Here is a 24569-nt window from a genome sequence, read left to right as displayed (position 1 = left end):
TGATACAGCAAGCATTGCTTTGTATTGTGGTAACAAAATCTGCAGATATCCATATCAAATATCCAGCACCTGACCAATAACAGGTTTTACCTGACTAATTCACGCGTTTGTTTTTTTTTATCTGGAAAGAGCCAGGCTAGCTGTTTCCACCAATTTCAATCTTCATAAAAGCTACGCTAAGGATCTAGCTTCATAGTTAATACGCTGACATGACAGTGGTCTAACTCTCTGTAAGAAAGTAAATAGGAGTATTTCCCAAAATGTCAAACTATTCCTTTAGGGCTTATCCAACTATGAAGAACTTTTTCTTGGTTATAATAATGACAAGCTCTACATTTTAGCTGGGAAGCAAATCGTGGCACATAATCTTGGATATTGGCGGCCTCGATACAAATCACTTTCAGTATCAATTATCTATATGATTCAAAGCCTGTATACACACACAGAAACAAACACACAGTTACAGGGTCTGCAGCAGAGCTTGACATTTATGTTTAAACTCAACACAGAGGGTAAGCAGTTTTTCTTAGCTGTGGGAATTAGTTTTATCTGGAGTCTAAAGGGCAGTACACCTCATCATAGATTGACACAAAAACACGTTTTGGTGATAGATTTTAGGTTTTGATTTTCTTTGACTCATTATATTAGTCAAGCTCTACTTAACATCCTGACAGACACTGATGGACTTACCTTTTTCACCAAGTGCTGCATTTACCTTTGCCTATCTTAGAGGACCAAGCAACAACTAATTCTAACAAAATGTGAAGATTGGGACGGGTGGAGTCTACAATATTCAGTAGGTAGGTTGGTATGGGGAAGGAATGCATGTGGAATGACTGAAACACCCCAATTTTCTGAAGTCCTTGGAACTTACTCAGGTTTTTGGAGGACACCCAAAACTACTTCTAACTACATTCTACAGCCGAAGGGAAGGAGTATGAAGAGGAGGAGAGGGGGAGGATGGAGAGGAGGGGGAGATCTGAAGTGAGAAGGGTTGAAGGGGGGACACTCACCTTGATTAAACCATTCCTCTATAGTTAGCCAAGGAAGCAGCAGCATTGCCAAAAAACACAAAGCAGGGAGAAGAGAGAAGAGGCATGGTGAAAAAGACGTGTGCGCGTGTCAAGAAGCTGTGCAATAGATGTGAACAGTTTCTCACAAAAACAAGTCATCTTTTACTGGACAGGGAAGGTGAAAGAGTGAAGGGGATGGAGAAAAAAGGCCAAAATAGAGAAAGAAGGAGAAAGCAAAGGGAGAAAGGAGAAAGAGGACTTTTAAGATTGAAAAGAGGCAAGATGTGGAGCCATTAGCAGTCCATAGGTGTTCTCTGGGAAGCATGTTCAAAGAGTCGGCATCAGTGGGATGGCTTTTTAGAGAGAAAGGGAAAGGCAGAAAGAAACAGTCAAATAGCCAGAAAAGAGTGAAGCAAAGATAAGCTAGCAAGCGAGAAAGAAAGGCAAGACTGAAAAAGACTGAGAAAGAAAGGAATATGCTTCCACTGTCAGTTAGGAGGGCAGAATAAAGAGTCACAGTGAAACATATACATAAAAACTGCCCAAACTGCCAGTGTTTGTATAAGTGCTTCATTAAAATCACTGCGTAGGAAGAACAGAAATGTGCTCTAAGAGATGGAAATAACAGCCAAGAGTCAGACTGTTTATTAGCTAAAACAAAGCTTGAGCTGCTAAGTGTGTGTTGATCACAATGGTATATTTCATACTGAATGTGACATTAAACTGAAGAGGAGGCCAAACTTAGCCTACTTAAGGTAACAAATTACTAAGCATATTGCCAACGGTGCTGCTTAACTACCAGCCTCCATGCTCCTTTATAGTGCATTTAATGTTTCAGTACCTGAGCCCCGTTTTGTCAAAGAACCCCTTCAGGGTCTGCCGCAGCTAAACACACCTCATTATTCAATGTGTGTGTGAAAGTGTTCATGTGGTTAATTGGTGTCTTTATAAATCTGTATACTTGTAAGCTACTGTGTTGTCCTGACCCCTGAACCAAAAGGATTCTCCAAAGAGTCGTTAGAGGTCGAGGGTTACTGGCTCATAGTCACGCCTCATTGGCTGACTGATTAATGGCAGCCGTTATTGTTGTACAGCAGGGAGATAACAGTGTCGTTTAGCTAACAGCCTGGGAGAATGCTGATTAAGACGCCGCTAACAACACATGCGTACATGGCGCATCTGTTAGGACAGCCAATAACGTCAAGAAGCTCCTGATGTGGCAGACGGTGCCATATTAGATGTCCATTACAGAAGTGGTTGAACATAAATGTCTCATCATAGTCTTGCATTGACGTGAGGTTACTGTGACAGTACTAAATTGAAACTGATGCTGCAGATTTGCTGTTTACCTGATTTGGTTTAAGTGTCCCTGAATGTAATGTGTTTACTCGCTGCATTTTTTTAAAATATTTTAAATCCTACATACAAACCATAAGGACAGTAAGGTTGAATGTACAATATAAAAATGTGTTTTCTGGCTCAATCACCAAACGAGCAAACAGATAAACTAATGTCTGTCAAATTTAAATGCTATTTTTACGAGAATGTCAAGAAAAGAGAATTGCATTTGAGAAAATATATAGTCTATATGCGCATTAGATGTGACAGAGAGGTCAAAGAGGATTTGTATTAGCCCAGCGCTCATATAAAAGCAACAATTAACTGAAATACAACAAAGAACAGAAGAACAAATATAAAAAGAATGGTATCTCAGCAATCCAGCTGTTTGAACAACTGCTCTGTTCTGTCAATTATTTTTTCATCCTACAGATTTAATGAAAAAAAAATTAAAAGGCAAAAGGTCAAAACAATAATAAGGACTATGAAAACACTACATGCAGCTCCTACCGCTGAGTTAAGAGACATATAAAACATTTCCTGTTATGCAATAAAAATTACAATAACTCATTTACATTTTCTACTCTTATTCATTTTGCAGTAGTAGATGTTTTACTGAAGAGGCAGAAATCTAATTTTGGAATACCTCAAATGTACCATTCTGATTATTGGTTATTATTGGTGATTATTATTTTATCTATCTCACTCTTTCCTCCTTCTCACCTTTGGCCTTCTTGCCTCCAAAGCAGCCAGCATCATCCTTCTTCTTCCTCTGTGGTCCTGCTGAGCCAGGGGCCTGTAGCGCTGACGGGTCCTGGAACTTTTCGGCCCCCGGCACCTCTTTGTGGACGTGGTAGGACAGGTTCCTCATAATACAGACACAGTTCTCCACAGACTAGGAGAAAAGAGACAGAGAAGTTATCATCTACAAGTGTGTCTGTGTGGTACTTCAACATGATCTCAGTAACTATTAAACAAAGAGCTGAGGACAGAGGCCATATGTTGTACCATCTGAAATAACTAATGTGTGTTTTAGTAGGCGAGTCAAGCGTTGTCCTACCTTGTTGTCCATGTCTTTCTTCCCTACAGCTGATTGGAGAGCGTGCAGCAAGGCGTCCACCAATCCCTCGCATTCCCTCAGTCTGCGCCGAGCCTCGGCACCGTCTGAGCTCACATTTCTGTAGGAAAAAAGTCAGTAGGCATAAGAGAGGCATCAACCTGTGATAAATACACTGGTGGCAGCACATACACGTGCTCCAAACTTGCCAAACCTGCGGAAATAGGATTTGTAATACAGCTCTACGATATAAAAGCAAACAAAACATTAAAAACTTGTGCAATACAATATTGGAGTTTGGTTTCTTTCAGTATCAGTATTCAACATAGTATCATCTCAGGTCCCCAAAGGAAGAAGTTTACATGACAATAACTGACAGATGTATGGCAGTGAAAAAGCTCAATATCAGCAAACCAAAAACCCACCTATGTCATTTTCTGGTTTGCATGTGACCCATGGCCTTTATCCTCCCTGTCTGCCTTAAGAGTACAATATAATAAAGCCACACTGCTTTGGGAATAATCTTAAGAAAATGATGAATATAAATTTCATTTTTGCTACAAAGGGAAATGCCATCCAAGTTACGTCAGCCAGCGCCCTGAGCACAGCTCCCATAAGCACAGCAGCAGAGCTGGTGCAGTCTTAGTGCGGCTGTCTGACTGACTGTGAAAGGCGAGGCTTTAAAGAGGGTTAAGGGATAGCTGGGGCTCCCCGCTCTTCACCAGGGACTTCATTTATGAGGGCTTCCAACCAACATAATCCCATTAGCCGACCCCCAGTTAGTCCTGTGGAAGAGTGGCAGCCGTGCGGAGGTAAGCAGAGCTGCAGTGCTTTACTGTGCTGTGTGGACTGAAACACATATCCCATCCAACACTGCTACACATGTGGATGATTTGCTTTAACAAAAAAGGACAGAACTGCAAAGTCATAGTGTGCCGTATTTGAATAGTCCTTCTTCACTTAATATTAATTTACGATTCAAAATGGACGTATACTCCCAACTACTGACGTACACAATGAGTAGATCTCCATACACACACACACATACACACAACCACATCGCCTGCCTTACACCTGATCATCTTCTTGGCCAGTGTGTGAGTATATCTGCTATTTCTATATGGAGTGGAGACCCACAGAACCATCTTGCAGTTTGTGCTAATCAAAACTAAACTTTGGTAGGGACCAGACAGACAGCAACGGCCATCTGGACCCGCTCATAAACCAAACCTATCCGTCTTCAGCTGTCAGAAAAACGGTCACCACCTCCCCTGTAAACAGATCCAGAGGAGCGCCCGTCAGACAGACAGAAGAGTTTTATTGTCAGCTGTTCCATTTTCAGGAGTCTTTCAGGGAGCAGTTGTCTTGGTGGAAGGTTTATGGACGGTACATCTGTCAGAGGAGACAGAGCGGAAAGGTGCTGCTGTCACTGGACAGTTCTATAGGTACTTGTGACTATTGATTATCTGGGAGTTTACCGTCTGTTACTGTGTTACTGCACTTTCTCTCCATGTAAGTAACCTTCTAACGCAATCAGATATAAAATGTTATGTAGTTAAAGGTTACTAAAAATGTATTGTAGGGGCACCCGGACAGCTCCCCATGTATCAAGGCGCACCGATGGCCCTTCGAATCCTTGCTCGAAGGGCCATCGGTTCGACTCTGACCTGTGGCCCTTTGCTGCATGTCATTCTCCTTCTCTCTCCCCCCTTTCCTGTCAATCCCCAGCTGTCGATATCGATTAAAGGCAATAAAAAAAAAAAAAACATATTTTAAAAATGTACTGGAAAAAATGAAAATGAGCTCATTTTGCAGCACCCTTGGCCCTCCCTGGCAACCACTGGCTAAATCTCATAATCCACAAATTCACAGTAGTTTAGATGAGGTAGTATGTAGGATATGCATGTGTTTGAAACATGCAGAAGAAATTTGTGTCATTTATCTAATGTGCTTATTCAGACTAATACTAGCAATACTGATATCATCCAATGGCCCCAACATTTCTATAGCCATTTTAGAAATGCCTAGTTGAGGGAAAACCTTTTTCTTTTCTCCTTAAACAGTAGATAGTTTGCCTTCCCATGACATCATTAGATTATGTTTCCTCTCACATTCTGATGGTCAAAGAATACATTTACAAAATACCTAAATATACAGCAGTTCTAAAAGAAACAAGGATATTCTCTTTTCTGTGGCAAGTGCAGAAATTGAAGAAATAAAGTTTTATTGAAAAGCACAAGGTCTTTAATTACTCCTCTGTAAATACCTATCTCTGCAAAATTGTTGGCTTTCAATGTGCTGTTCTCTTGTCATTCTGCCTGTATTATGCCTTTTTCTAGTCTCATTATGTCTGGACTAGTGACTGCTGTGAGGAATGTTTTATTATTAGATGCTAAAAGAATAAGTAGGTGTGCATTGAGGGCACTGACAGCCTTTCACTGTGCTCTTGATGTGTCTTTAGTGTGTCTGCTTTATCAGATGAAGTGTGGGTGTGAAGGTCACTCAGAGTCATATGGCCATCAGAGGACAATAGAGCAGCTGGGACGAATAGACTGGAGCAGGACTGATGGAGACTGATGGAGATGGATGAAGACGTGGCTGACCTCTGTGATCGCCCTGCAAGGTCAATGGCAACACTGCAAGACCATATGTGTACCCTGGGGTTGGGTATCCTTAAGGTTTTATCAATTCTGATTGGATTTCTGCTTCAGCTTATGGATTCTCTTATTTAATCCTTGTTTACATTCTTATTATATTATCTGAGTAAGAAAATAAACTACAATATGTTAAATTCATCTTTAATATCAGCAGGTTTTAGCTAATGTCCGAATTTGCCCTATAACAAGTAATCAGTATTAGTAGTATTACTGAGTCACTGTCATTTTTGGACAGATTGTGATGTTGATGAAAGAAATATGCTGGGTTGAAATTTGTATAAATGAAATTGAGAACCTGTACAGCTGCTTTAATCTCATACATACTTGTTGCAATAATGAATAAGTGGAGTGTTTATGGTTGGACACTTGGACGTCCTAACATGCGTCACACATATGTGAGTCTGGGGTGTTATAACCATTACTGGGGACATGAAAAACCTGCATTCTTAAACCCAGCTGAAGAAAATGCTTTGCAGTGTTTGACAGCATTTTTATTTTGCACAGTGATTCAATGTCCCTAAATCATTCCTGTCTTTTGTTCAAATCAGCCACACTACCAAACTCTACCTCCAGTCTGACATGTGTAAGCACTGGTGCCGACAACTTATTGTAGAACTGAAAAGCACTTATATTCTCATTCTTGTACTGGGACCAGTTCTAATTCAGAACCAGCTCTTGATGCCCAGCCCTAGTATACATCCTCAACAAACCACCAAAGACAACACACATATACACATACACAGTGTACAACACTGTAAATAAGCTGGCCCTATCGACAGAGGAGGCCATTATAATAAAACTATCCTCGTCTTTATTGAGGTATAAGCTGTGTCTCTGTTGGTGTGAGTAAACAGATTCTCCCTGGCATCAGCACTTCTCCCCAGCGCACAAACCCTGCGTCTAGGCAACTGTGGGCTTGGTCACAGTTACCATGGAGACCCATTCTCGTCAGCAGTGCCTGCATCAAGGGTCGAGGGAGTGAGAGCGAGAGCGACTGGGAGATATTGTGATCTATGAGATACGTGGCATCTGGGATGACGAGGTTTGGATATAATGTTTGGGAAGACGGTGAAAAACACAAACACACTATACACGGACACAAAAATAAAGAGAGTGCGACAGATAATGAAAGAAATCATGCAAAACACAATGAGAGGCAGCGAGAGCAGGGTTCCCACTGTGGCCCTGATGTAAAATTCCATGACTTCTGTATGACTTTCCTCAGCTATATCAGAGTGCTTTCATTTATTCCCTCTTGGTTCGTTAATGCTGCTCTTCAACTCAGCAGAAAATGTTCTAAAATCATGAGTAAGTTTCCACACTTCCTACAGCCCGAGAAAACTAGCTGGAAACTATCTAATGCAAAGCACTAATGTGTGAAATACATTCTGGTACTTTCTGTCTGAGCTGGATTTGGATGTTATATTGTCCTGGATGTCAACCAGCATGCCGCGGCATCTACTCCAGGAGACGTTCTGCCCGGCATTACAGTCTAGACGGGCTTGGCCGAGAGGAGACAGCACAGCCGGGCGTGATAAACCACATACACACTCTCTGTCTTTCACAATTTACTACAGTCTGTCATTCTGAGTTGAAGCCAAAATGACAGATTCAGGAGGGAAGGTAGAAGAGAGGAGATACTTGGAGAGGGGAAACTACTTGGAAGTTAATAACAGGAATTCAAGACTCAAATTGCCATCCTTGGTTGATGAAAGGATTTAAAAGCAAGGCAGAGAGGATGTTTGACTGATGTTTACAGTTTTTGAGGCGCACTTGATTTTTCCCTGACACATAAATTGCATTCAATTTGACGATTAGGTATTCAGCTGATGCTTGTTTTCAAAAAATGTGCAGAGTGCATCATTTTTAAAAAGGAAAGCTTTAAGGTAACTGATTGAATGAATGAATGAACTGCCAATTGTTTTCTGGATAAAGCAACTCAATAAAATGTCAGAAAACACTGAAAAGTACCCATTACAATTTCCTAAAACCCAAGCTGCAGCAACTTGAAGAGGCTATAATGCCCTTTGACTGCTCATTACTATATCCATAAAGCCCATCACACAATACGAACCAATGCTGTGAGACAACCAGACAAGTATAAAAGAACCATTTCATTAACATTAGCCTCGGCAAACAGGTAGGTAGCAGGTATTAATCACATTACTCTTTTATGCTTTTGTATCCTTCTGCATGACAACTGAAATAAATATTTGTCAATGAGATGATGTTATTTGACTGTTTTAAAACAAAAAAATCAGCATTAAGATAAGTGCTGATTCTCAAGCTCAACTGTGAGCACCCACAGTGAAATCATACTGTAAGGTGAATGCATCAGAAGAAAAAGTAATGTAGTCCAGTAAGAGGTTCAAGCCAAACAATAATCCTGTAGCTTTATCTAGAGAGAGCAATGTGAGTGGTTTGCAAAGTTCATCGAGGCCTTACCAGTTGTTATGTCTTCTTCCACAGTATGTGTATGTCAGGGGTTAAAGTAAGGGTACACTCATGCTATTATCTCAGGCTAGAGCCCCCTAAGACTAAAGCAGACCTTCAGTTCTTAAAACAAATGTACCAGAAAGGGTCAGCAGAATGCCCTTGTGAGTCACACCACTTTAACAGTGAGGTATGTCGATGTGGAAATGGAGAAGTTAACACCATTTTGAATGACTGACCTAAGTACAACTCAAGGTTTCGGTTGCCATCACTGAAAACAGTCACAGCAGAGTGGGACTCATTCCCATATATAAAGTTAAATGACGTACTCGTATAAGAGGTCATGTTTTTCCATAGCGATTAATACAAATGTTTGCATGATGTTTTTATTACCAACAAAAAGAAGCCCTGATTTGCACTGGGGGCTCAATTTATCTTTCCTCAGTCTTAACAAAGACTAATTACATCTGGAGATTATTTAATTGTAACATGCTTAGTTTGCACATAATGCTGCTCAACAAAGTTACCCAGTTCATATTAGAATGACAAGAGACATTTACAAACTACAGTAGATGGACGTCTTAACACAGTGCTCCATGTGTCTGTGTCTGTGTATGTGCTAGTAGTACTAACAATAAATAGTGTAATGTTTTCCTAAAGCCACTGATCAAAGTCTCCCATCAATCCTCCTGCAGACAGACTTCCAACATACTTCACATACACATAAACACGGGCCGGGACAGAAGAACACAGCATTTGCCATATCATAAATTCTCTTAGTACCCAAAGAACTTGAATCTGACCCTGGGTCAACATGAGAACATATGTAGTCTCATATACCTCACACCTGTCTCCCGCTACAACTGGTATCTTAGTAAAAACAAACTTTCAAGGCCCTGGGCGTGTTAAGTGTCCCCTCTATAAAATCCAGGATGATCTCTAAAATATGTCCTCCGAACTGACTTTAACCTGAATAAATCTGCCATCAGTCCCCACAGTTTTGCGGAATGTCTGGTTGTGTCCTTCCTCACTTAGCTTTCAGTATTTCATCCACTTAATAAAAGCAAGCCAATAATTTGTGTTACTAACCTTCCGTATCCAATATTTGGAAGTATGTGTTGAACTTTTTGTTTAAATTGATTAGCTTGCTTTGCTAATCAGGGGACATTCAGTGCAGGGCTGCAGCCAGCGATTAATTTTATTATCTCTCAATCTGCAGATTATTTTCTTCAACAGAGTCTGCTGTAAAATATCAGACAATAGTGAAAAATGCCTATTTTAATTTCCTGTTATAATTCTGTGGAAAAGACACTAAAGCAACCATTTAGTTCATGGGACAGAGAAATTTTGTGAAATCAAATCCTTGAAAAATTATGTATTTGTATTCCTCAACTTCCCCCACCTGTAGTACATCTCTCAAAGATCCATATCTAAATTCAGAAACCATGTTTAATGAATCAACATCAGCTCGATTCATGTTCCAACTTTTGGGCTAACCCTACCTGAGGCAGCCGGAGGTGTTCTTGAAGACGGTGGTCCACTCGGCGTCGCGGGGCTTCGAGTCCTCGTTCGGCTCGTGCTCCCACCCTGAGTGAGGGATGATGACCTCGTTGGTCAGGGTCTGCAGGCCGTGGTTGATGATCACCATCTTCAGGGGTTCATAGGACGACAGATTCCACAGGGTTCCTGTAGAGAGCAGGAGAGGGAGGAGAATAAGAAATAAATTAAAAGACATATTAAGGGGAGGGTGAAAGTGAGTGAAGGTGATGCAATATAACGATAGTATAGCAGCCAAACATCCTGCAGTGCAGACTTTAAGATTGCAATCAATACCACATTGTGACTGGCAGTAAACCACATCTGAAAAAAAATAATACAACAAAATTGGTTGTTCATTAGCCAACCATGATATCATCTGGCCATATTGCACAGTATAAAATAATCACAGCAATAGCATCATGATTCTCCCATGAGGGCTTTGCTGACTACCACTATGATGCAATCAATACTGAGTTTATAAAACTGTCTATAGTACTTGCATAACATTGCTATAGGAATAATGAGGTTACAGTAACCTTATGATACTTTATGTCATTTCTCAGCTAGTGCAGTATCATTAATGGCATAATATAGCAACTGGACTTTAATGCATCCATATTCTGTAGATACTGTGTATGTACAGGATCAATGTAAATTAAGTACTTTAGCAGACAGCACACAGATCCATCACCTCCTGTTTTTTTCTCATCCAAACAATCCAAGCAGGAGAAAGAGCATTTTCTATTTACCTTGCACCTCTCTGTAACAGGCAGCCTATGTTATACATCTGCAAAAGCTGTAAACTGAATTGAGCTGGGCATGTGCATCATGAGGGTTCACATAAGAGAGCAGCCAGACAAAGCAGAGAGGAGGGCATTTTTGGCAGTGTAGCCAGGCAGCCAGCCCCACAAAAATAAAATGCTGTGTTAAAGCATCAGATGGGTTTTCACTCAGACACATGGAAGCACTGGGGCAAGGCAGACTCTGGTTTTTAGGAGAGAAAAAATGTACACCAAAAAAAAAAAGTATATTTATTAACCTGTCCCCCAGGACTCTCTGTCTCCTACCACGTATCACCCTCTTTCTTTTCTCCTTTCAAATTCAGGCATTTAGCAGACATTCTTATCTGAAGCGACTTACAACAAGTGATTTGTTCAAAGTAGGGGTGAAAATCTACACTACTGGTAAAAGTATGCCAAATTAGTTCTATGTTTGCGATGTGCTATTGATGTGCAAAGAGCTCTCACTATAGCAAGGACAGTTCTACCAGGTGAGCTATCCAGGCGCCCCAAGTTCTGGAGTTCTAAGGGGCGTCTTTTCTCCTGTGATTTCAAAGTCAATTGATGGACGTTTATTCGTTTATCCTCACAAAGTGCAAGTCCTACTGAATCTAAAAATATGTGTATTGGATTGTATATGTGATTCCCTCTTGCCCCACAAAAACAGACCATTAGCGGAGCAGTGAAACTGTCACACTTCCTCGCCCCGTTCTTTAAAATGGTTTCTGTACATTTTCCAGATGGTCAATATTTCCTCTGTTAAATCATGTTCTCCGCACACACGGGAAAAGAAAGTCTCGGCAGACAGGCCCGGGCTAAAAATAAATCCAGTCCTTCTGGTGTGGTTGTGCCTGGAGAAAACTGGTTTCCTTCGCCAATACATTGAAACAAAAAGGAAAATAAAATACTCATTAGACTAATTCACATACTGTGTTCTTGTGATATTTTAAGTTGGAATGCGGTTCATGACCTCTGTCACTTCAGCCCCTCTCTGTCAAATCCCTGCATTAACTGCATTATCTAACCAAGAGGAAACACTGTGCCTCCATTCCCTCTGTGGTTAAACTTGGTGACTAGACTGGCTTCCTGTGCGTCAGAGACTACCAGGCTACCAGTATCTTACTGGGAAGCTGTTAGATGTGTAAGCTGAGGTGTGGCTCCGCTCTAGGCCACTTTCACACACAAATCCCAAGTGTGATGCAGGATATTGAACACACACTAAATCCTCAAGCCAACTTTATGTAATCCTGTGTGCTTAACAGATCATGTTTATGGGACTTTTATAGTGTTTCGTGCAGTGAGAAGATTTAACATTTTGGTCAGTGTGGATGATCTGATTCCTTATAGATTCCTATAGAAGCAGGTCTTGTATGAACCATCAATAACATCACACCCTAACTCAAACTATCCACTTGATTCATAGAGCCTGTTGGGAACAGATTTTGTCCTCAGCGTAAACACTGCCTGGCAGACTCATTTCAGGGCAAAATGTCCCCAAAGCACTAAACAACCATTGTTCAGGTAATTACATTGTTGAATGAAGCCTGGTTTAATTTTGTGCTTCACGTGTTTACTGTAATACTGTCATAGCTATACAAATTCAAAATCGATTTTTTTTTTCAAGCACTTTCACGGTATGTTTAACTCAGACAAAAACAAGCTGAGACGTTATTTAGACATATGGATGTTCACCATCAGCATAATTGAAGTGCTGATTAAAGAAATTTCACCAGTATTGTTTACTTGCTTGTTTTCTGCCTTTATTCCATATCGTTATCCACCCGGATCTACCCATGGTTCAACCCAGGTGTGTGTCTGTTTCTGTGTATAGATCTTGGGTCAGTGGTTGGTCAGCATTGTTCACATTTCACTGTACTTCAGGCTATAGTTTATTCTGCCTCCACTTATTGCACATTTTTGTGTTTTTGGTTGAAAATAATAAAGTAGACCCCTGAGACATCTGTTCCTACTGAATAGAAGCACCCACATCCACACCATAAGAGCTTCAATTCTTAATGTGTTAATATGTACTTCTACACTATTATAAAACACTTCACAATGTGCTCTGACAATGGTTCAGTCAATGGTGCCTGACTAATTCATAAGCATTTCTGGTAGCAGTCAAAGACATCTTTAAACTTTTTTGTGAAATTGTAGCACAGAATTAGTACGTGTTTAAACATATCTGCATGTATGCAGGGGCGAGAGAGCCCATGCTAAGTAGTTAGTTTTGCTTTTTTATTCTGTTGTTTGGTATTTTACATATTTTACATGTGGTGATTGCTCTTAGTTGACTTTTAGCACTCACAAAGTATTGTTTTCGATGAACATCCACTCCCTCTCTGGTGCATATTTCCACCACTCTCTTTCTACAGGGTCAATTTTGTCATTTATTTCAACCACATGCATGAGAGGATGCGAAGCAGTATCAGCATCCAGGCATGAACCACATTAACAACAAATGTGCTCCTGTGGTGCGTGTATGTCGGTATTTTGACGACTAGCTAACATTCATCCATGCCTGCCTGCCAGGCTGACAGCTTGATTACCTCCACTGTTGTGTCATTAGCATCAGTTTTACTTGTGACAAGCAATATCCAGCATGCAGACAATATATGAGGAGCAATGTGAGCTAAAGGAGGACAAGTGGTGAATAAAGAAAACTTCTGACTGAAGTGTGTGGGAAATATTAAGTACGCTCTGCAATGTGCCATACATTTTCTGCCTAGGAGGAAGAAGCAAACAGTACATTAATAATCCACAAAAGAAATCGTCCTTTTAAATTTGTATGATATCAAGTTTAACATTCAAGCCTGATGTAAAAACCTTTTGTGTACACCCTGCTATGAGATTAATGGTGCTTGATGCCTCTAATTTACACTGTGCACATTGAGCGTTATTGTTTCCACATCATCATAAAACAGGTTCAACAGCCCGCATCCAACATGGTTGGAAATGTATTTCTGTATATAAAATGTAAACTATACCAGCATCTATCTCTGACTTGTCTTGGCCAGCACATAAACAAAGAAAATAAGAGTTCACATACACCTCAGTACTTTAAAATAAAGAGAGGCACCTGCACCTTGATGCAAAAGTTCTCTCCATGCAAACTTTCTATGCGCCCCCCTCCGGCTGTCCACCATCACCTCCAGTATTCCAGCTGAAACACTGCTCAGGCCCGTGGAATCAGTCAGCTCTACACTGATCACATATGCCAGAGGGGAGGAAAAGGCATGTCTGTGCCGAGGCTGTGATCCATCAAGTACGACAGGCATACAGCCCACAGACACAATGTTATTTAAGATGACAGAGTGCTGTGGAAGTGACGATCTCCATTCCGTGTCCTGCCACTGTTTCAGGCCAGTGACTCTATATCAGGTTTAGTCCATTTGCTGTCTTTTGTCAGCCTGTCAGAGGTGGGTGTGTAGGGGACGTCCTCCTGTCCTGTCTCCGAGGCAGATACCATGCAATTGTGATGTTGGCTCCTTTTAAACATGCACTACCTATTGTACTATCTGGACTGTGACGTGTTTGGATTTGTTAGATTTCATCGTCTGATTTTAGAGTTTCATCAATACATATACCCTGATTGATTGTAGCTTAGCTCATCTGTCAAAAAATGCGTCCCTCAAAACAATAAAGCTCCACATCATCAGTGAAAGGGAGGTGTGATGCTGCTGGTTGAAAACTGAAGAATGTATATTGGATAAGAAAGGCCTTCTGGATCCTGTCCACACCTTTCTCACACAACAGATCCCAGTAACGCCTCATCTACTTAACATTTTGGGGGTCTGATTGCTGAAAGATACAAGCTTGGTGCAGGTGTGGAAGGTGTGAGCAGCCAGCTAAACTCTAACAAAAGAGGAGAAATTCAACTTCCAGTTACTCTAAAGTTATTTACATGTTTTGTTTTTTTAGCTGGTTTGCTAACATTATCAACGGGTAAATTCACAGTCAGCTTACAGTGCAGCTTCACTGTGTGGACGAGACCACCTCAGTCAGTCAGTAAATACCTCCAAACATAGGCCAGCTGCTCGCTAAACCACAATGTCTTGTTTTCTATTCAGAAAATGTTACATTCTGTTGACGATATGACATGGGCCATGCCTTGAGTGTTAACAACAACACTGCATGAAACTACTACATCAATAAGTCTTTTGACTTTGAAAAGATCAAGAACACTGTCCCATACCGAACTGTCCCTGGGTATTCATATTCTTTTAGAACTTTAATATACTCCCCATTAGCAGCTGGTGAGTATATTGAAGGGGATTGTTGGTGAATCTACCAGCTTGTTCCAACATCTAAAATCATTTTCTTGGTTTTGTTAGCGTTTAATTGAATAAAACTGGCCTGACACCAACCTGCAAACTCATCAACCAAAACAAACACACCTCTTCTTCACAGAATAATGTTATCCAGGCTGCCTGCCTTTAATTTGAGTGTGATTTCTAGCAAGATGATAGCTCTTATTTCTGGAAGTGTTTTGTGTCCATATTCATGGTAGGAAAAAGGAGCTCAAATAGTGAATTATGATCTTCATTATATTGTCTTTTCTCTCAAGTCGGGATTCCCAGCAGGGCCATAATATTTATCATGACCTTCTATGTCTACTAAGTCAAACTGCTTTCAAGATTTAAAATGTTATTCTTTTGGTTTATTAATGTTGTTTATCTGCTGAAAAGCTTCTAAAAGGGTAAACAGTCTGTTTGAGGGAAGGAAACCATCTAAAAAGCAGCATGTAATACAATGAATGCTGTAAAATATATTGTGATATATTCCTGTAAACAGAGCTCTTTCAGCTATAAAAATATCTCTGAGGAAGTTCGTATACATATGCTATACATATGCTATGCTATCTCCTTAAATAATAAAATGCATAGGAAAGGCTTCAGAGGAAAAACACTGTGATCTGTTATACATGTAGCAACAATCTTTCACTATGTTTTCCCATAAACCTGTGATTTAGCTTTGTTTCCTTTGTTGTAAAACCAATCCAGCCGCAAGGCATGTTGAACACGTGCATTGTTACTTGCCTCTTCAATCATTCATTGCCACAAACAGGCAGCTTGGATTTGTCAGATTGTTGTCAGAGCTTGACATAACCCAACACTGCTTAGATCAAAACAGTGTGTGTGTATTCGTCAGAGTAAATGACAAGATGAGGAGCAGAGGAGACAAGTTGTGAGCGGAGTATTAAGCAAATGTTACCCTCCTGTTTCTCTATTCACTTCTTTTTCTTTCTTCTACACCTCCCTCTCTGTGATACCTGCATGTGAGGGCTGGAGGGACTGGGACCAGGACTGGGAATGGGACTGGAGCTGCGGCTCAGGCTAATTAAATTCTTCAGGCACCACTGGCAGGCATGTTGCTCTTCTAGCTGGGCTATTAACTTAGTTCTGCCCATTACCGTTCTCCTCCTCCTCCTCCTCCCTCCTGTCCTTCTCCTCTTTACCCCTTATGCCATCCATCACACTTTCAGTGGTAAAGAAGGAGGGAGGCACAGTTTAGAAAAAAGGGAGAGGGCAAGTGAGAGACATGAGAGGAGGGGAGGAAGAGGAGGAGGACCCCTCATTAAGTGGACTCTATGTCTGCTATGGCTAACATCCACTAAAGTAAGAGAAATGGAAGATTTATGTGTAAGTGTGTATGTGTGTGTGTATATGCTGAGGTCAATCCTCAGAGAGCAGTTAATGAAATGAGGTAGAAAAGGCAGTGCAATATGCACACATATACATACACACACACACACACACACACACACACACACACACACACACACACACAGGTATGCCAATGATGAACTCAGCAGGTTGTCTCATGGATCATGGTGGGGGACCTTGGTTATGTTGCCCCTCTCGGAAATGACTTCACTATATTCTACATCATCATAAGGACCATGTCCATGAGTTTGAGTCATACCTAAGTGTGTGTGTATATGTGTGTGTCCTATATAACAGTACATCAAGGAAGACACCGTATATATGTTCAAACTGTGCTGAGACCAGTATACTGAGCAAGAGTAGTTAGTGTCCGGCTCCTCGAGCATGATGGATACAATGCAGTTTGATCAGTGTTTGATCACATGCTTATTGGAAATCAGTGCTACACTCGTTATCTATGGTAACACTTTGATTTAATGCAGCATTGCTTGCATATGTTAGATTAAGTGAAAGTAGCGAGAATATGATAGAGCTGGGAATTCGATTTCAATTAGATTTCTATTCTTCAGATTAGATTCACATGATTAGATTTTGATACAGTACAGTACAGTACAGTAGAGTGATCGCTGTCCTTCGGCGTCCTTTACTGTTCAACAGCTGTGATTTATAAGTCTATGCTTGTCTGCCGCTCCCGTGTTGGGAGTGGTTCTGGGTCAAATGAAAAACATGACCAACTGTGCATTTTTTATTCCGTTTATTTGTGTCCAGATTGATTTAAAATCTAAAATGCATTTTCACTTCTGTCAAACCTGCTAGTAGACCTCACTCACAGCACACATTTTGACTCATCATAGCAGGAAGAGCACAGGTGTAATTAATAACACTAACCATGGCAGAAGTTCCATCGAGTGTCCCAGTAAGGCCTTCAAGCAGGCCTGCATGCAAAGAGGCCACGCTCTAGACAACTGGTTGTTAACACATTAATTATAACAACTTCAGGTAATAATATGATAATGCTGTGTTTACAGTTTATTGTGCTATTCACGAGTGGTAAAACGAAAATCAATTGATGCAAATTCAAAAACGCTGAAAGAGTGTGCAAAATATTGTTTGCTGGTTGCCCTGTGTAAGGTAACACCAAATCATCCACTAAATTATGCTGTATATATTAAGCTAAAATTCAAAAAAACCCACAAAGCCTCTAGACATCATCTCTCTTCTAGCTTAAAGGCCTGCCAACTTGCCCTATGAGCATTTTTCATCCAAACGACAAAGGCGTGCAGCGAGCACCTGCCTGAGTGTCAGTCCACAAAACTCTAGACAATTCCTGCAGGAAAAACAGGACACAAATCCGCTTAATAATCGACATTTCCAGGGTGGGGATTGCTGGAGGGCACAAACAGCCCAGAGCCCACTGGGAGGGGAAATAAAATCACTCTGAACAGTACAAAGCTCTAAAAATATGAACAACTGGTCTGTCTGTCTTGTGCGTTGGAAAATAAAACAACTTGGTTCCTTCCACGTCACCCATTTCCCCCTGCAGAAAACAGAGCTCTCTGTGGTTTTATAGGGACAGCACAAACTTCAACAGCAAACTCTTAAAACACATGGACTAAGAAAAGGGGCCTATATTTAAAACCCATACTTAATTGTAGAAAAACACAGCCAATTCTAGCCACATGGGCTGAGGCTGTAAGCTGAGCTTGCATTGTGACTGGCCTGTTTTCACTGGGGCCAGAGCCCCGGTGATGGAAACCTAAAGCTGGAGACAGACAGAGAAAGAGAGAGAGAGAGAGAGAGAGAGGATAGGGAGAAAAACACAGAGAGAGAGAGAGAGAGAGAGAGAGAGAGAGAAAAAAATCAGTGAGAGTGTAGATAATGAATGAAGGAGAGAAAAAATTAGATTGAGCGAGGGAGGGTGGATAATGAGTGAGAGAAAAAAAAGGCTCCCTCCATTCTGTCCTCCTTGTCTTGTGGTGCAGGGTTATTTTTAGCTACGATGGAGAGCAACACGCTGCTGTAAAGGCAATCATTTCTGCTGCGGCACAGTCATCGCTCACCGCGACATCTCTGTCACAGCAAAGGAAGGCTACACACAAACACACACACACACACACAGACAGACATGTATGCACACTACAGATCAAGAATATTTTTTAAAGGACCAATATCACTATTAATACATCCGGATTGAAGCCATCAATAGTCAATATCTTATTGATATTCATTCTCACAGTCACACTTACAGATCTTCATCAGATCACATCCAGCTGCTGCCAAAACACAGCTTGAACAAATTTTTCCACAACACTTAGGGCTGAACAATTAATCGCAATATGGAAATCCAATATGGCCTGCAAGTTTTTAAAAGGATAAAATGTGTCACAACATACCATTAGAAATTAAGCATTGTGATCCCCCGGCCAACAAATCAAATTCTCCAGACATAACATTCTTGTTTAGTACAGTATCATCTTCGTTTTTATTTATTTTTTTGTGAAAATGAAATACAAAAATTACCATTATCACTAAAATCTAGATTTATATTACAATATCTGTCAAATAAATGGCAATATTATTATTTTTGCATATTGTTCAGCACTTTCTAAAATGTAAAATTAACTAAAAAGTAACCCCCTTTATGTCTTTGGGTTACTTTACAAAGGTCAAATATCTCACTTTGAAGTGGTTCTCGTTTTTCACACGTGTACTGAAAACAAAAGCCCCCACTCGGATGGCAAAGCGTGCATACCAGCCAAAGCGTGTCAGGTCAAACCAATCGTGTTGGGGATTAGCTGAGCACACACACACACACACACACACATATACCCAAACACACACACACCACTGTATTCCCCAGTTGACATTTACCAGGTCAAGGAGAAGAAACCCTATCATGGCATTTGAATCAATAGCTCCTTTTAAAGGAATTAAAACATATTTCATTACACAATGCAGCTAATGGCTTGTTCTTCTAAAATCAATGTTTACATGCCATCTGCTTTTCTATGGATCATTCCACTTTCTGTCTATTTCTGCTCACAGTACAGTGTGTAATACGGCTAAAGTAATCAAATATCTCTACATTTGTTTTAAATTCTAAATCTAGAATTCTTGTGACCCTTCACTGAAAAGAAATGGCTCTGTGACCGACTAATTATCTCATTAACGTTGGTTTCTCTTTTCACAAGTGGTGAGAAATCTCCAAGACAATTTACTCTAAATGTTTCTTCACTAGAATTAAAAGAATGACTAATTGCAGCTTTGACTGCATTGTTATCTCCCCTCACTAGTGTATGGGGAGTGCAAATCTCAATGCTAATTCAGCAAGTACAGTATCTTTCCATATGGAATGCCTGGGGCACAAACTTATCAAACAGTGTCAGGGGTCTAAGATTTGAAAATAGCCCACTGACAATGCTGCTGCAAATCAAGTCATGTGTGGAAAATACAAAAAAATCTGCTTCTTAATATAGGATGACTCAGCCCTGTATTACTATGCAGAGTACAGGATTATGGCAGCCAACTCAGTATATTCCTGGATGGAATATATAAGTGATTGGAAATAGGCAGCCAGTAATTGGAAAGGACTGGCACACTAAGGTACTATCATATCAGCTTAAAAGGCTTCAAAGAAGCACTTTTATACTGTCTGTACGTGCAGGAGAGTTGAGACTAATTAGGCACACAGAAAGAGCAATACTGGAGTCAGTGAGGAAGACAGCCAACAGGTTTGACTGCAAAAGTACCATACAGGTGTTTCTGCATACTATAAGAATTGTTTACCTATGGAAGGGACATTCCATAGCACATATTCCAAACAATCTACTTGGACTTATTAGAATACTTTGAATAATTAGTCCTATTATGAGCAGTTTAATAAGGATAAAATTGCCGTTTCTTGTTTCATTTTTGGTAAATTGTTTTGCTTGAACCTAATCACATTCTTTTGAGTGTCTTTTGTTTGTGTTTAATATAGAAATGTTTATTCTTACCAGTGATGAGCTCTCGAACCTCCATGTCATTGGTCTTCCTCAGCAGGCGGACGAGGGCCGGGATGCCGTCACAGTTCTTGATGGCCACCTTGTTGTCATTGTCCTTGCCGTAAGAGATGTTGCGCAGGGCACCACAAGCCTTGCGGTGGACTTCAGATTTGGGATGGTCCAGAAGGCCCACCAGAACAGGAATCCCCTTCAGCTGACGCACATCCTTCTTAATCTTGTCATTTTCGTAGCACAGGTGCTGCAAGTAGGCAGCAGCGTTGGACTTGACCGGGTCAATGGGGTGGCCCAGCATGGCGATGACCTCGGGGAGATCTGGGTCACGCCAGCGCGGGTCCTTGCGGATGCTGTCAATGGATGGAGAGCGTCGGCCGCCCATGCGGTCCAGACTGGCCATGCTCCCCCTCTCCGGCTGGGCCAGCGGTGCTGAATACATGCCGTGGATGTAAGGGTGACGCTCATCGATCAGCTCTGCCTCAATGGGGTCGTCTGGGTACCCTCTGGAAAACGAAAGAAGAGAGGACGGTGAGGACAAAGGAGATGGACGAGGTAAATGGAGGGTGACTCAGACAGATTTGTCTGAGAGAAGAATTAGGCAGCCGGAGGAAAGACTTTGGGAGAAGCCAAGTGAGGTGAATGCCACTGACTAATGAGGGGAAAAGGAAAAACAGAGGACAGGGTGAGTGAGAGGTGAAAAGTTGTGGGCGATGGAGAGGAAAAAGGAGGGAGTGCAGGACAGAGAGTGAAGGGGAGACATGGTGATCTGTGGTTTGGATCTGTTATTAACGGGTCTGTCAGATGGACTGCGGTGGGGATAAGGGTGATATGGTAAGCAACATTATACTTATTATTCCTCCCTGTCAGGTGATAGCAACACACATGTCAGACTTCAACAAACATGAAGTTTTAAGACATACTACAATCCAAAGTGGTGTACCCAGAACTTTTAGTTCCAGGAACTACTTTTCAAGATACTAAAAGTTTCTTTCAGTAGTCCATCATCTGTCTTCTTCTGCCCATGTCCATGTCCATATGTCAAAGCACAATGAAGAACTGGTTTGAGTCTGCAGAGTTTTAAAAATGGTGGCTGAAATAAAATGCTGCTAGTACTCGACCAATCAGAAACATGCACACCCCCAAAGTTCCTATACTTTTGGAAAGTACTACCCCTCTAAGCAGGGACTTTTTTGGGGGTAAAATAATGTCATCAGAACTTAATTTAAACCCTGGTCCTTGTGGTGGAAATGCACTGAGTGCCTCCAAAGGATCCTAGTCCCTGGGGAAAGTTCCTGTGGTGGAAACGCGGCTTTAGAGAGAGTGATTGAGAAATAGAAAAAGATTGCACAAAGAAAAAACAGGCAGTTCACAAAGACACAGAGACAGAGGCAATACTAAAGAAAAAGAATTGATGGAAAATCATATGAAGTTTTTTGTAGGAAGCCACCATATACAGTAGAGAAGGGATTTCATGACTTTTTTTTCATCCCTTTTCCCCCAGGGAGCAGAGAAAAGAGCTGTGCTGTCCCCAGAGGGAGGACTATGAGCCCCTATGATGCCCCCAGGGCTCCCTTTGCTCACAGTGCTGAACACTAGCGTGCAGTTGCTAAAATGTTAATCACCATCTCTCTGGGACTTCTCTGTTAGCATTAGCCTCATTAGCATTACTACTGTTAGGGCTTGGGACTTGAACATTATTGAGGTCTACTCATTTTCTGTGACGGAAATAAGTGGTGTCCTCTGGGGGAGGAAAAGGGGAGTTGCTTTTTGAGGGTTTGTATGGGGTTCCCTTCAATGATTTGCTATTACCTCCCAGACTCTATGATCTACAGTCAGTGCTCTAGGGTTCTTTACTCCAAAGGCAGCCTCATCAATTCTCTATTGGAACATGGGTGAAAATATAGGCGTGAAATTCCAATGACAGATCATTTGTTGCTGGAGTGCAGGCTACTTATTTCACTCCAAGATCTTTAATCATGGGAAATTTTTTTCACTTGTAGGGCCAACTCCGAGGATGGAGCCCAGGGAGTAACATTTCACACTGACAGAAAAGTTGCACTTTTTTTTGTTTAACAAAAAAGATATTGGTAGGGAAGTTATGACATTGGGAAAGAATAATTAGGGTTTGTGTACTTATTCACAGCCTTACAGCTTGAGACTTGTTTATCCTCGTTACATAATCCAGCTGGCCTCCTCTCACCATCTTTGATGTATGGTGGTTGGTGGTGTAGCAAAATGGTGGCTATCGCTGGTGGTTGGCAGGAAATTCCAGACCAAGCTCTAATTTTAATGAGTTTTATGTTAATTATGTGTTTTTACAGTTCTTCCCAAGCATGCTGGAGGGGGGGGGGACTCTGCATGTCATCTTGCCTTGGCTTTGGTGTATTCCCCTGTTGATTTTTTCTTTTACACAAGCTTTGCAGTAACATATTGGCTTTTATGGCACGACTTTGTGCATTTTACTGCCAAGGAAATCGATACAAGATGAACTGTGAGGAAAACTCCTGCACGGACAATGTAACAAGATACTAAATCCCCTGTTTAGATGGATGGAAAGAGGATTAATAGAGATGGAGTGAGGCACCACCGCAGTCCAGTACGGCCTTGTGTCCAAATGCTGCAAGCAACACAAACCAAGTTCCAAGAACCACAGTGTGGAATGGTTATGACAAAAGATGCAGGACAAGCTTTGGCAGTCATGGGCACATGTCAAGAACAGCTGTGACTGAAGGTCTAATGTCTTTTCAAACAGGTGTTCTGACAGACGAAAAAGATACTGACTTGAACACAGCTAACTTAAACTAGAATGGATATGACGTATCATCACGGTTTACTCTTCCTTTAAAAGTAGTTTTCAGCTTGGAGAGCAGCCTGTAACCACAGTATGGAAGAAGGGGGCAATTGAGAGCTTGATTATAGCACATCATTTGGAGAAGGACTGCAACTCTGAGGTTTGGCGAAAGCACTGAGCTTCATGACAGACTGCATGGAAAAAGAGGGAAATTTGTGAGTATGTGTGCACGTGCTGGCGGTTAGTAAATGCTTCCTTGCGTACACCGAGATCTAAACACTCACTCCCACACTCGGAGGACATCATCCAGCTTTCGATTGCTGCGGGATATTGGACATGACAAGGCAACGGGAGGCAGGAATAACCCTCCAAAGAAAGGGAAGTACACAATCTCAGCATCATCACTGTCACATAGACCTGCATGCATAAACACCATCTCTTTCATGCACAGTATTTCTCATTATCTGTCACACTATGTTTCTCGCACACACACTTCAACACAGAGATGAGATGTACAGTTGAGCAGATAGATCGTGGCTCATTTAGATCTGGGCCGATGCGGCAGGGCTTTTGGTAAAGCTGGCGTTGTGAGGCTGAGTGATGGGAATGTCAGGATTTGCATTTAAATTGGCGCCATTGTGTGTACAGGGAGGGGTATATTCATAGGATGTGAAAGGGCTCTCCGCCGCAAGACGCGATGCCCTGAGCATGATTACAGCAGTTCACTCTCCTCATGTTAATGGAGCTGCTAAATGTCCGGACTATTTCTGTGTATCTGGGCGCTCGTCTACAGATTGTGTGTGTGTGTGTGTGTTTGTGTGTGCGCACGCTTGTTTTTCTTCTAAGACATAAAGAACAAGACAAGATAAACAGATAGAGCAGATATGAGATATATGCATGTCCACAAACTTCAACACATCCCCACTATTCTTCCTTTGCTTCATCTTCTGTCAATAACTTTCATCATCCTTCATTTGCGGCCGTGCCTGACCCTCTTCTTCAGCAGGCCCATAAAAGGAGATCAACTGAAAAGGATTACACACTCGCAAGAAGATGTTTGCATCTCATATGTACACATAACATCTCTGCTGCGTTTATTCACTGACTGTCCCTGCCGAGCAGATTGCTCATTTTGAATTATGGGCAATAATTGTTTTATGATGCACAAGAGTCTTTGTGGGACAGAGAAGAAAGAAGAGAAAAACAACAGCAAAGCTGGAGTGTTTATGTCTTGTTACTTTCTAATTTCTCAGGCTGTTCTGATGCCATTATCCACTGCCACCACTGCTTGTTTTCAT

General features: G+C 41.3%; 1 protein-coding gene across 11 annotated transcripts in view; it reads right to left on the bottom strand.

Annotated features, from left to right (window-relative positions):
* The window catches only part of arvcfb (ARVCF delta catenin family member b), a 198551-nt gene that overhangs the window by 39892 nt on the left and 134090 nt on the right, over positions 1–24569 (bottom strand). For 8 of the 11 annotated variants that reach the window (XM_035658049.1, XM_035658045.1, XM_035658051.1 and 5 more), the window contains 5 exons: positions 20478–20983; positions 10001–10184; positions 3412–3529; positions 3075–3246; positions 1014–1031 (listed from right to left, as the gene is read on the bottom strand). In XM_035658049.1, coding sequence (XP_035513942.1) covers positions 1014–1031; positions 3075–3246; positions 3412–3529; positions 10001–10184; positions 20478–20983 — 998 coding nt within the window. The remainder of the gene's footprint in view (positions 1–1013; positions 1032–3074; positions 3247–3411; positions 3530–10000; positions 10185–20477; positions 20984–24569) is intronic. The other 3 variants (XM_035658046.1, XM_035658050.1, XM_035658055.1) reach the window with 1 other exon arrangement.

The sequence above is a fragment of the Morone saxatilis genome, unplaced genomic scaffold, assembly GCF_004916995.1.
Source record: "Morone saxatilis isolate NCDOM2014 unplaced genomic scaffold, NCSU_SB_2.0 Contig16, whole genome shotgun sequence".
Classification (NCBI taxonomy): Eukaryota; Metazoa; Chordata; class Actinopteri; family Moronidae; genus Morone; species Morone saxatilis.
The sequence above is the reverse complement of the archived record's forward strand: the minus strand, read 5'-3'. Positions and strand labels throughout refer to the sequence as shown.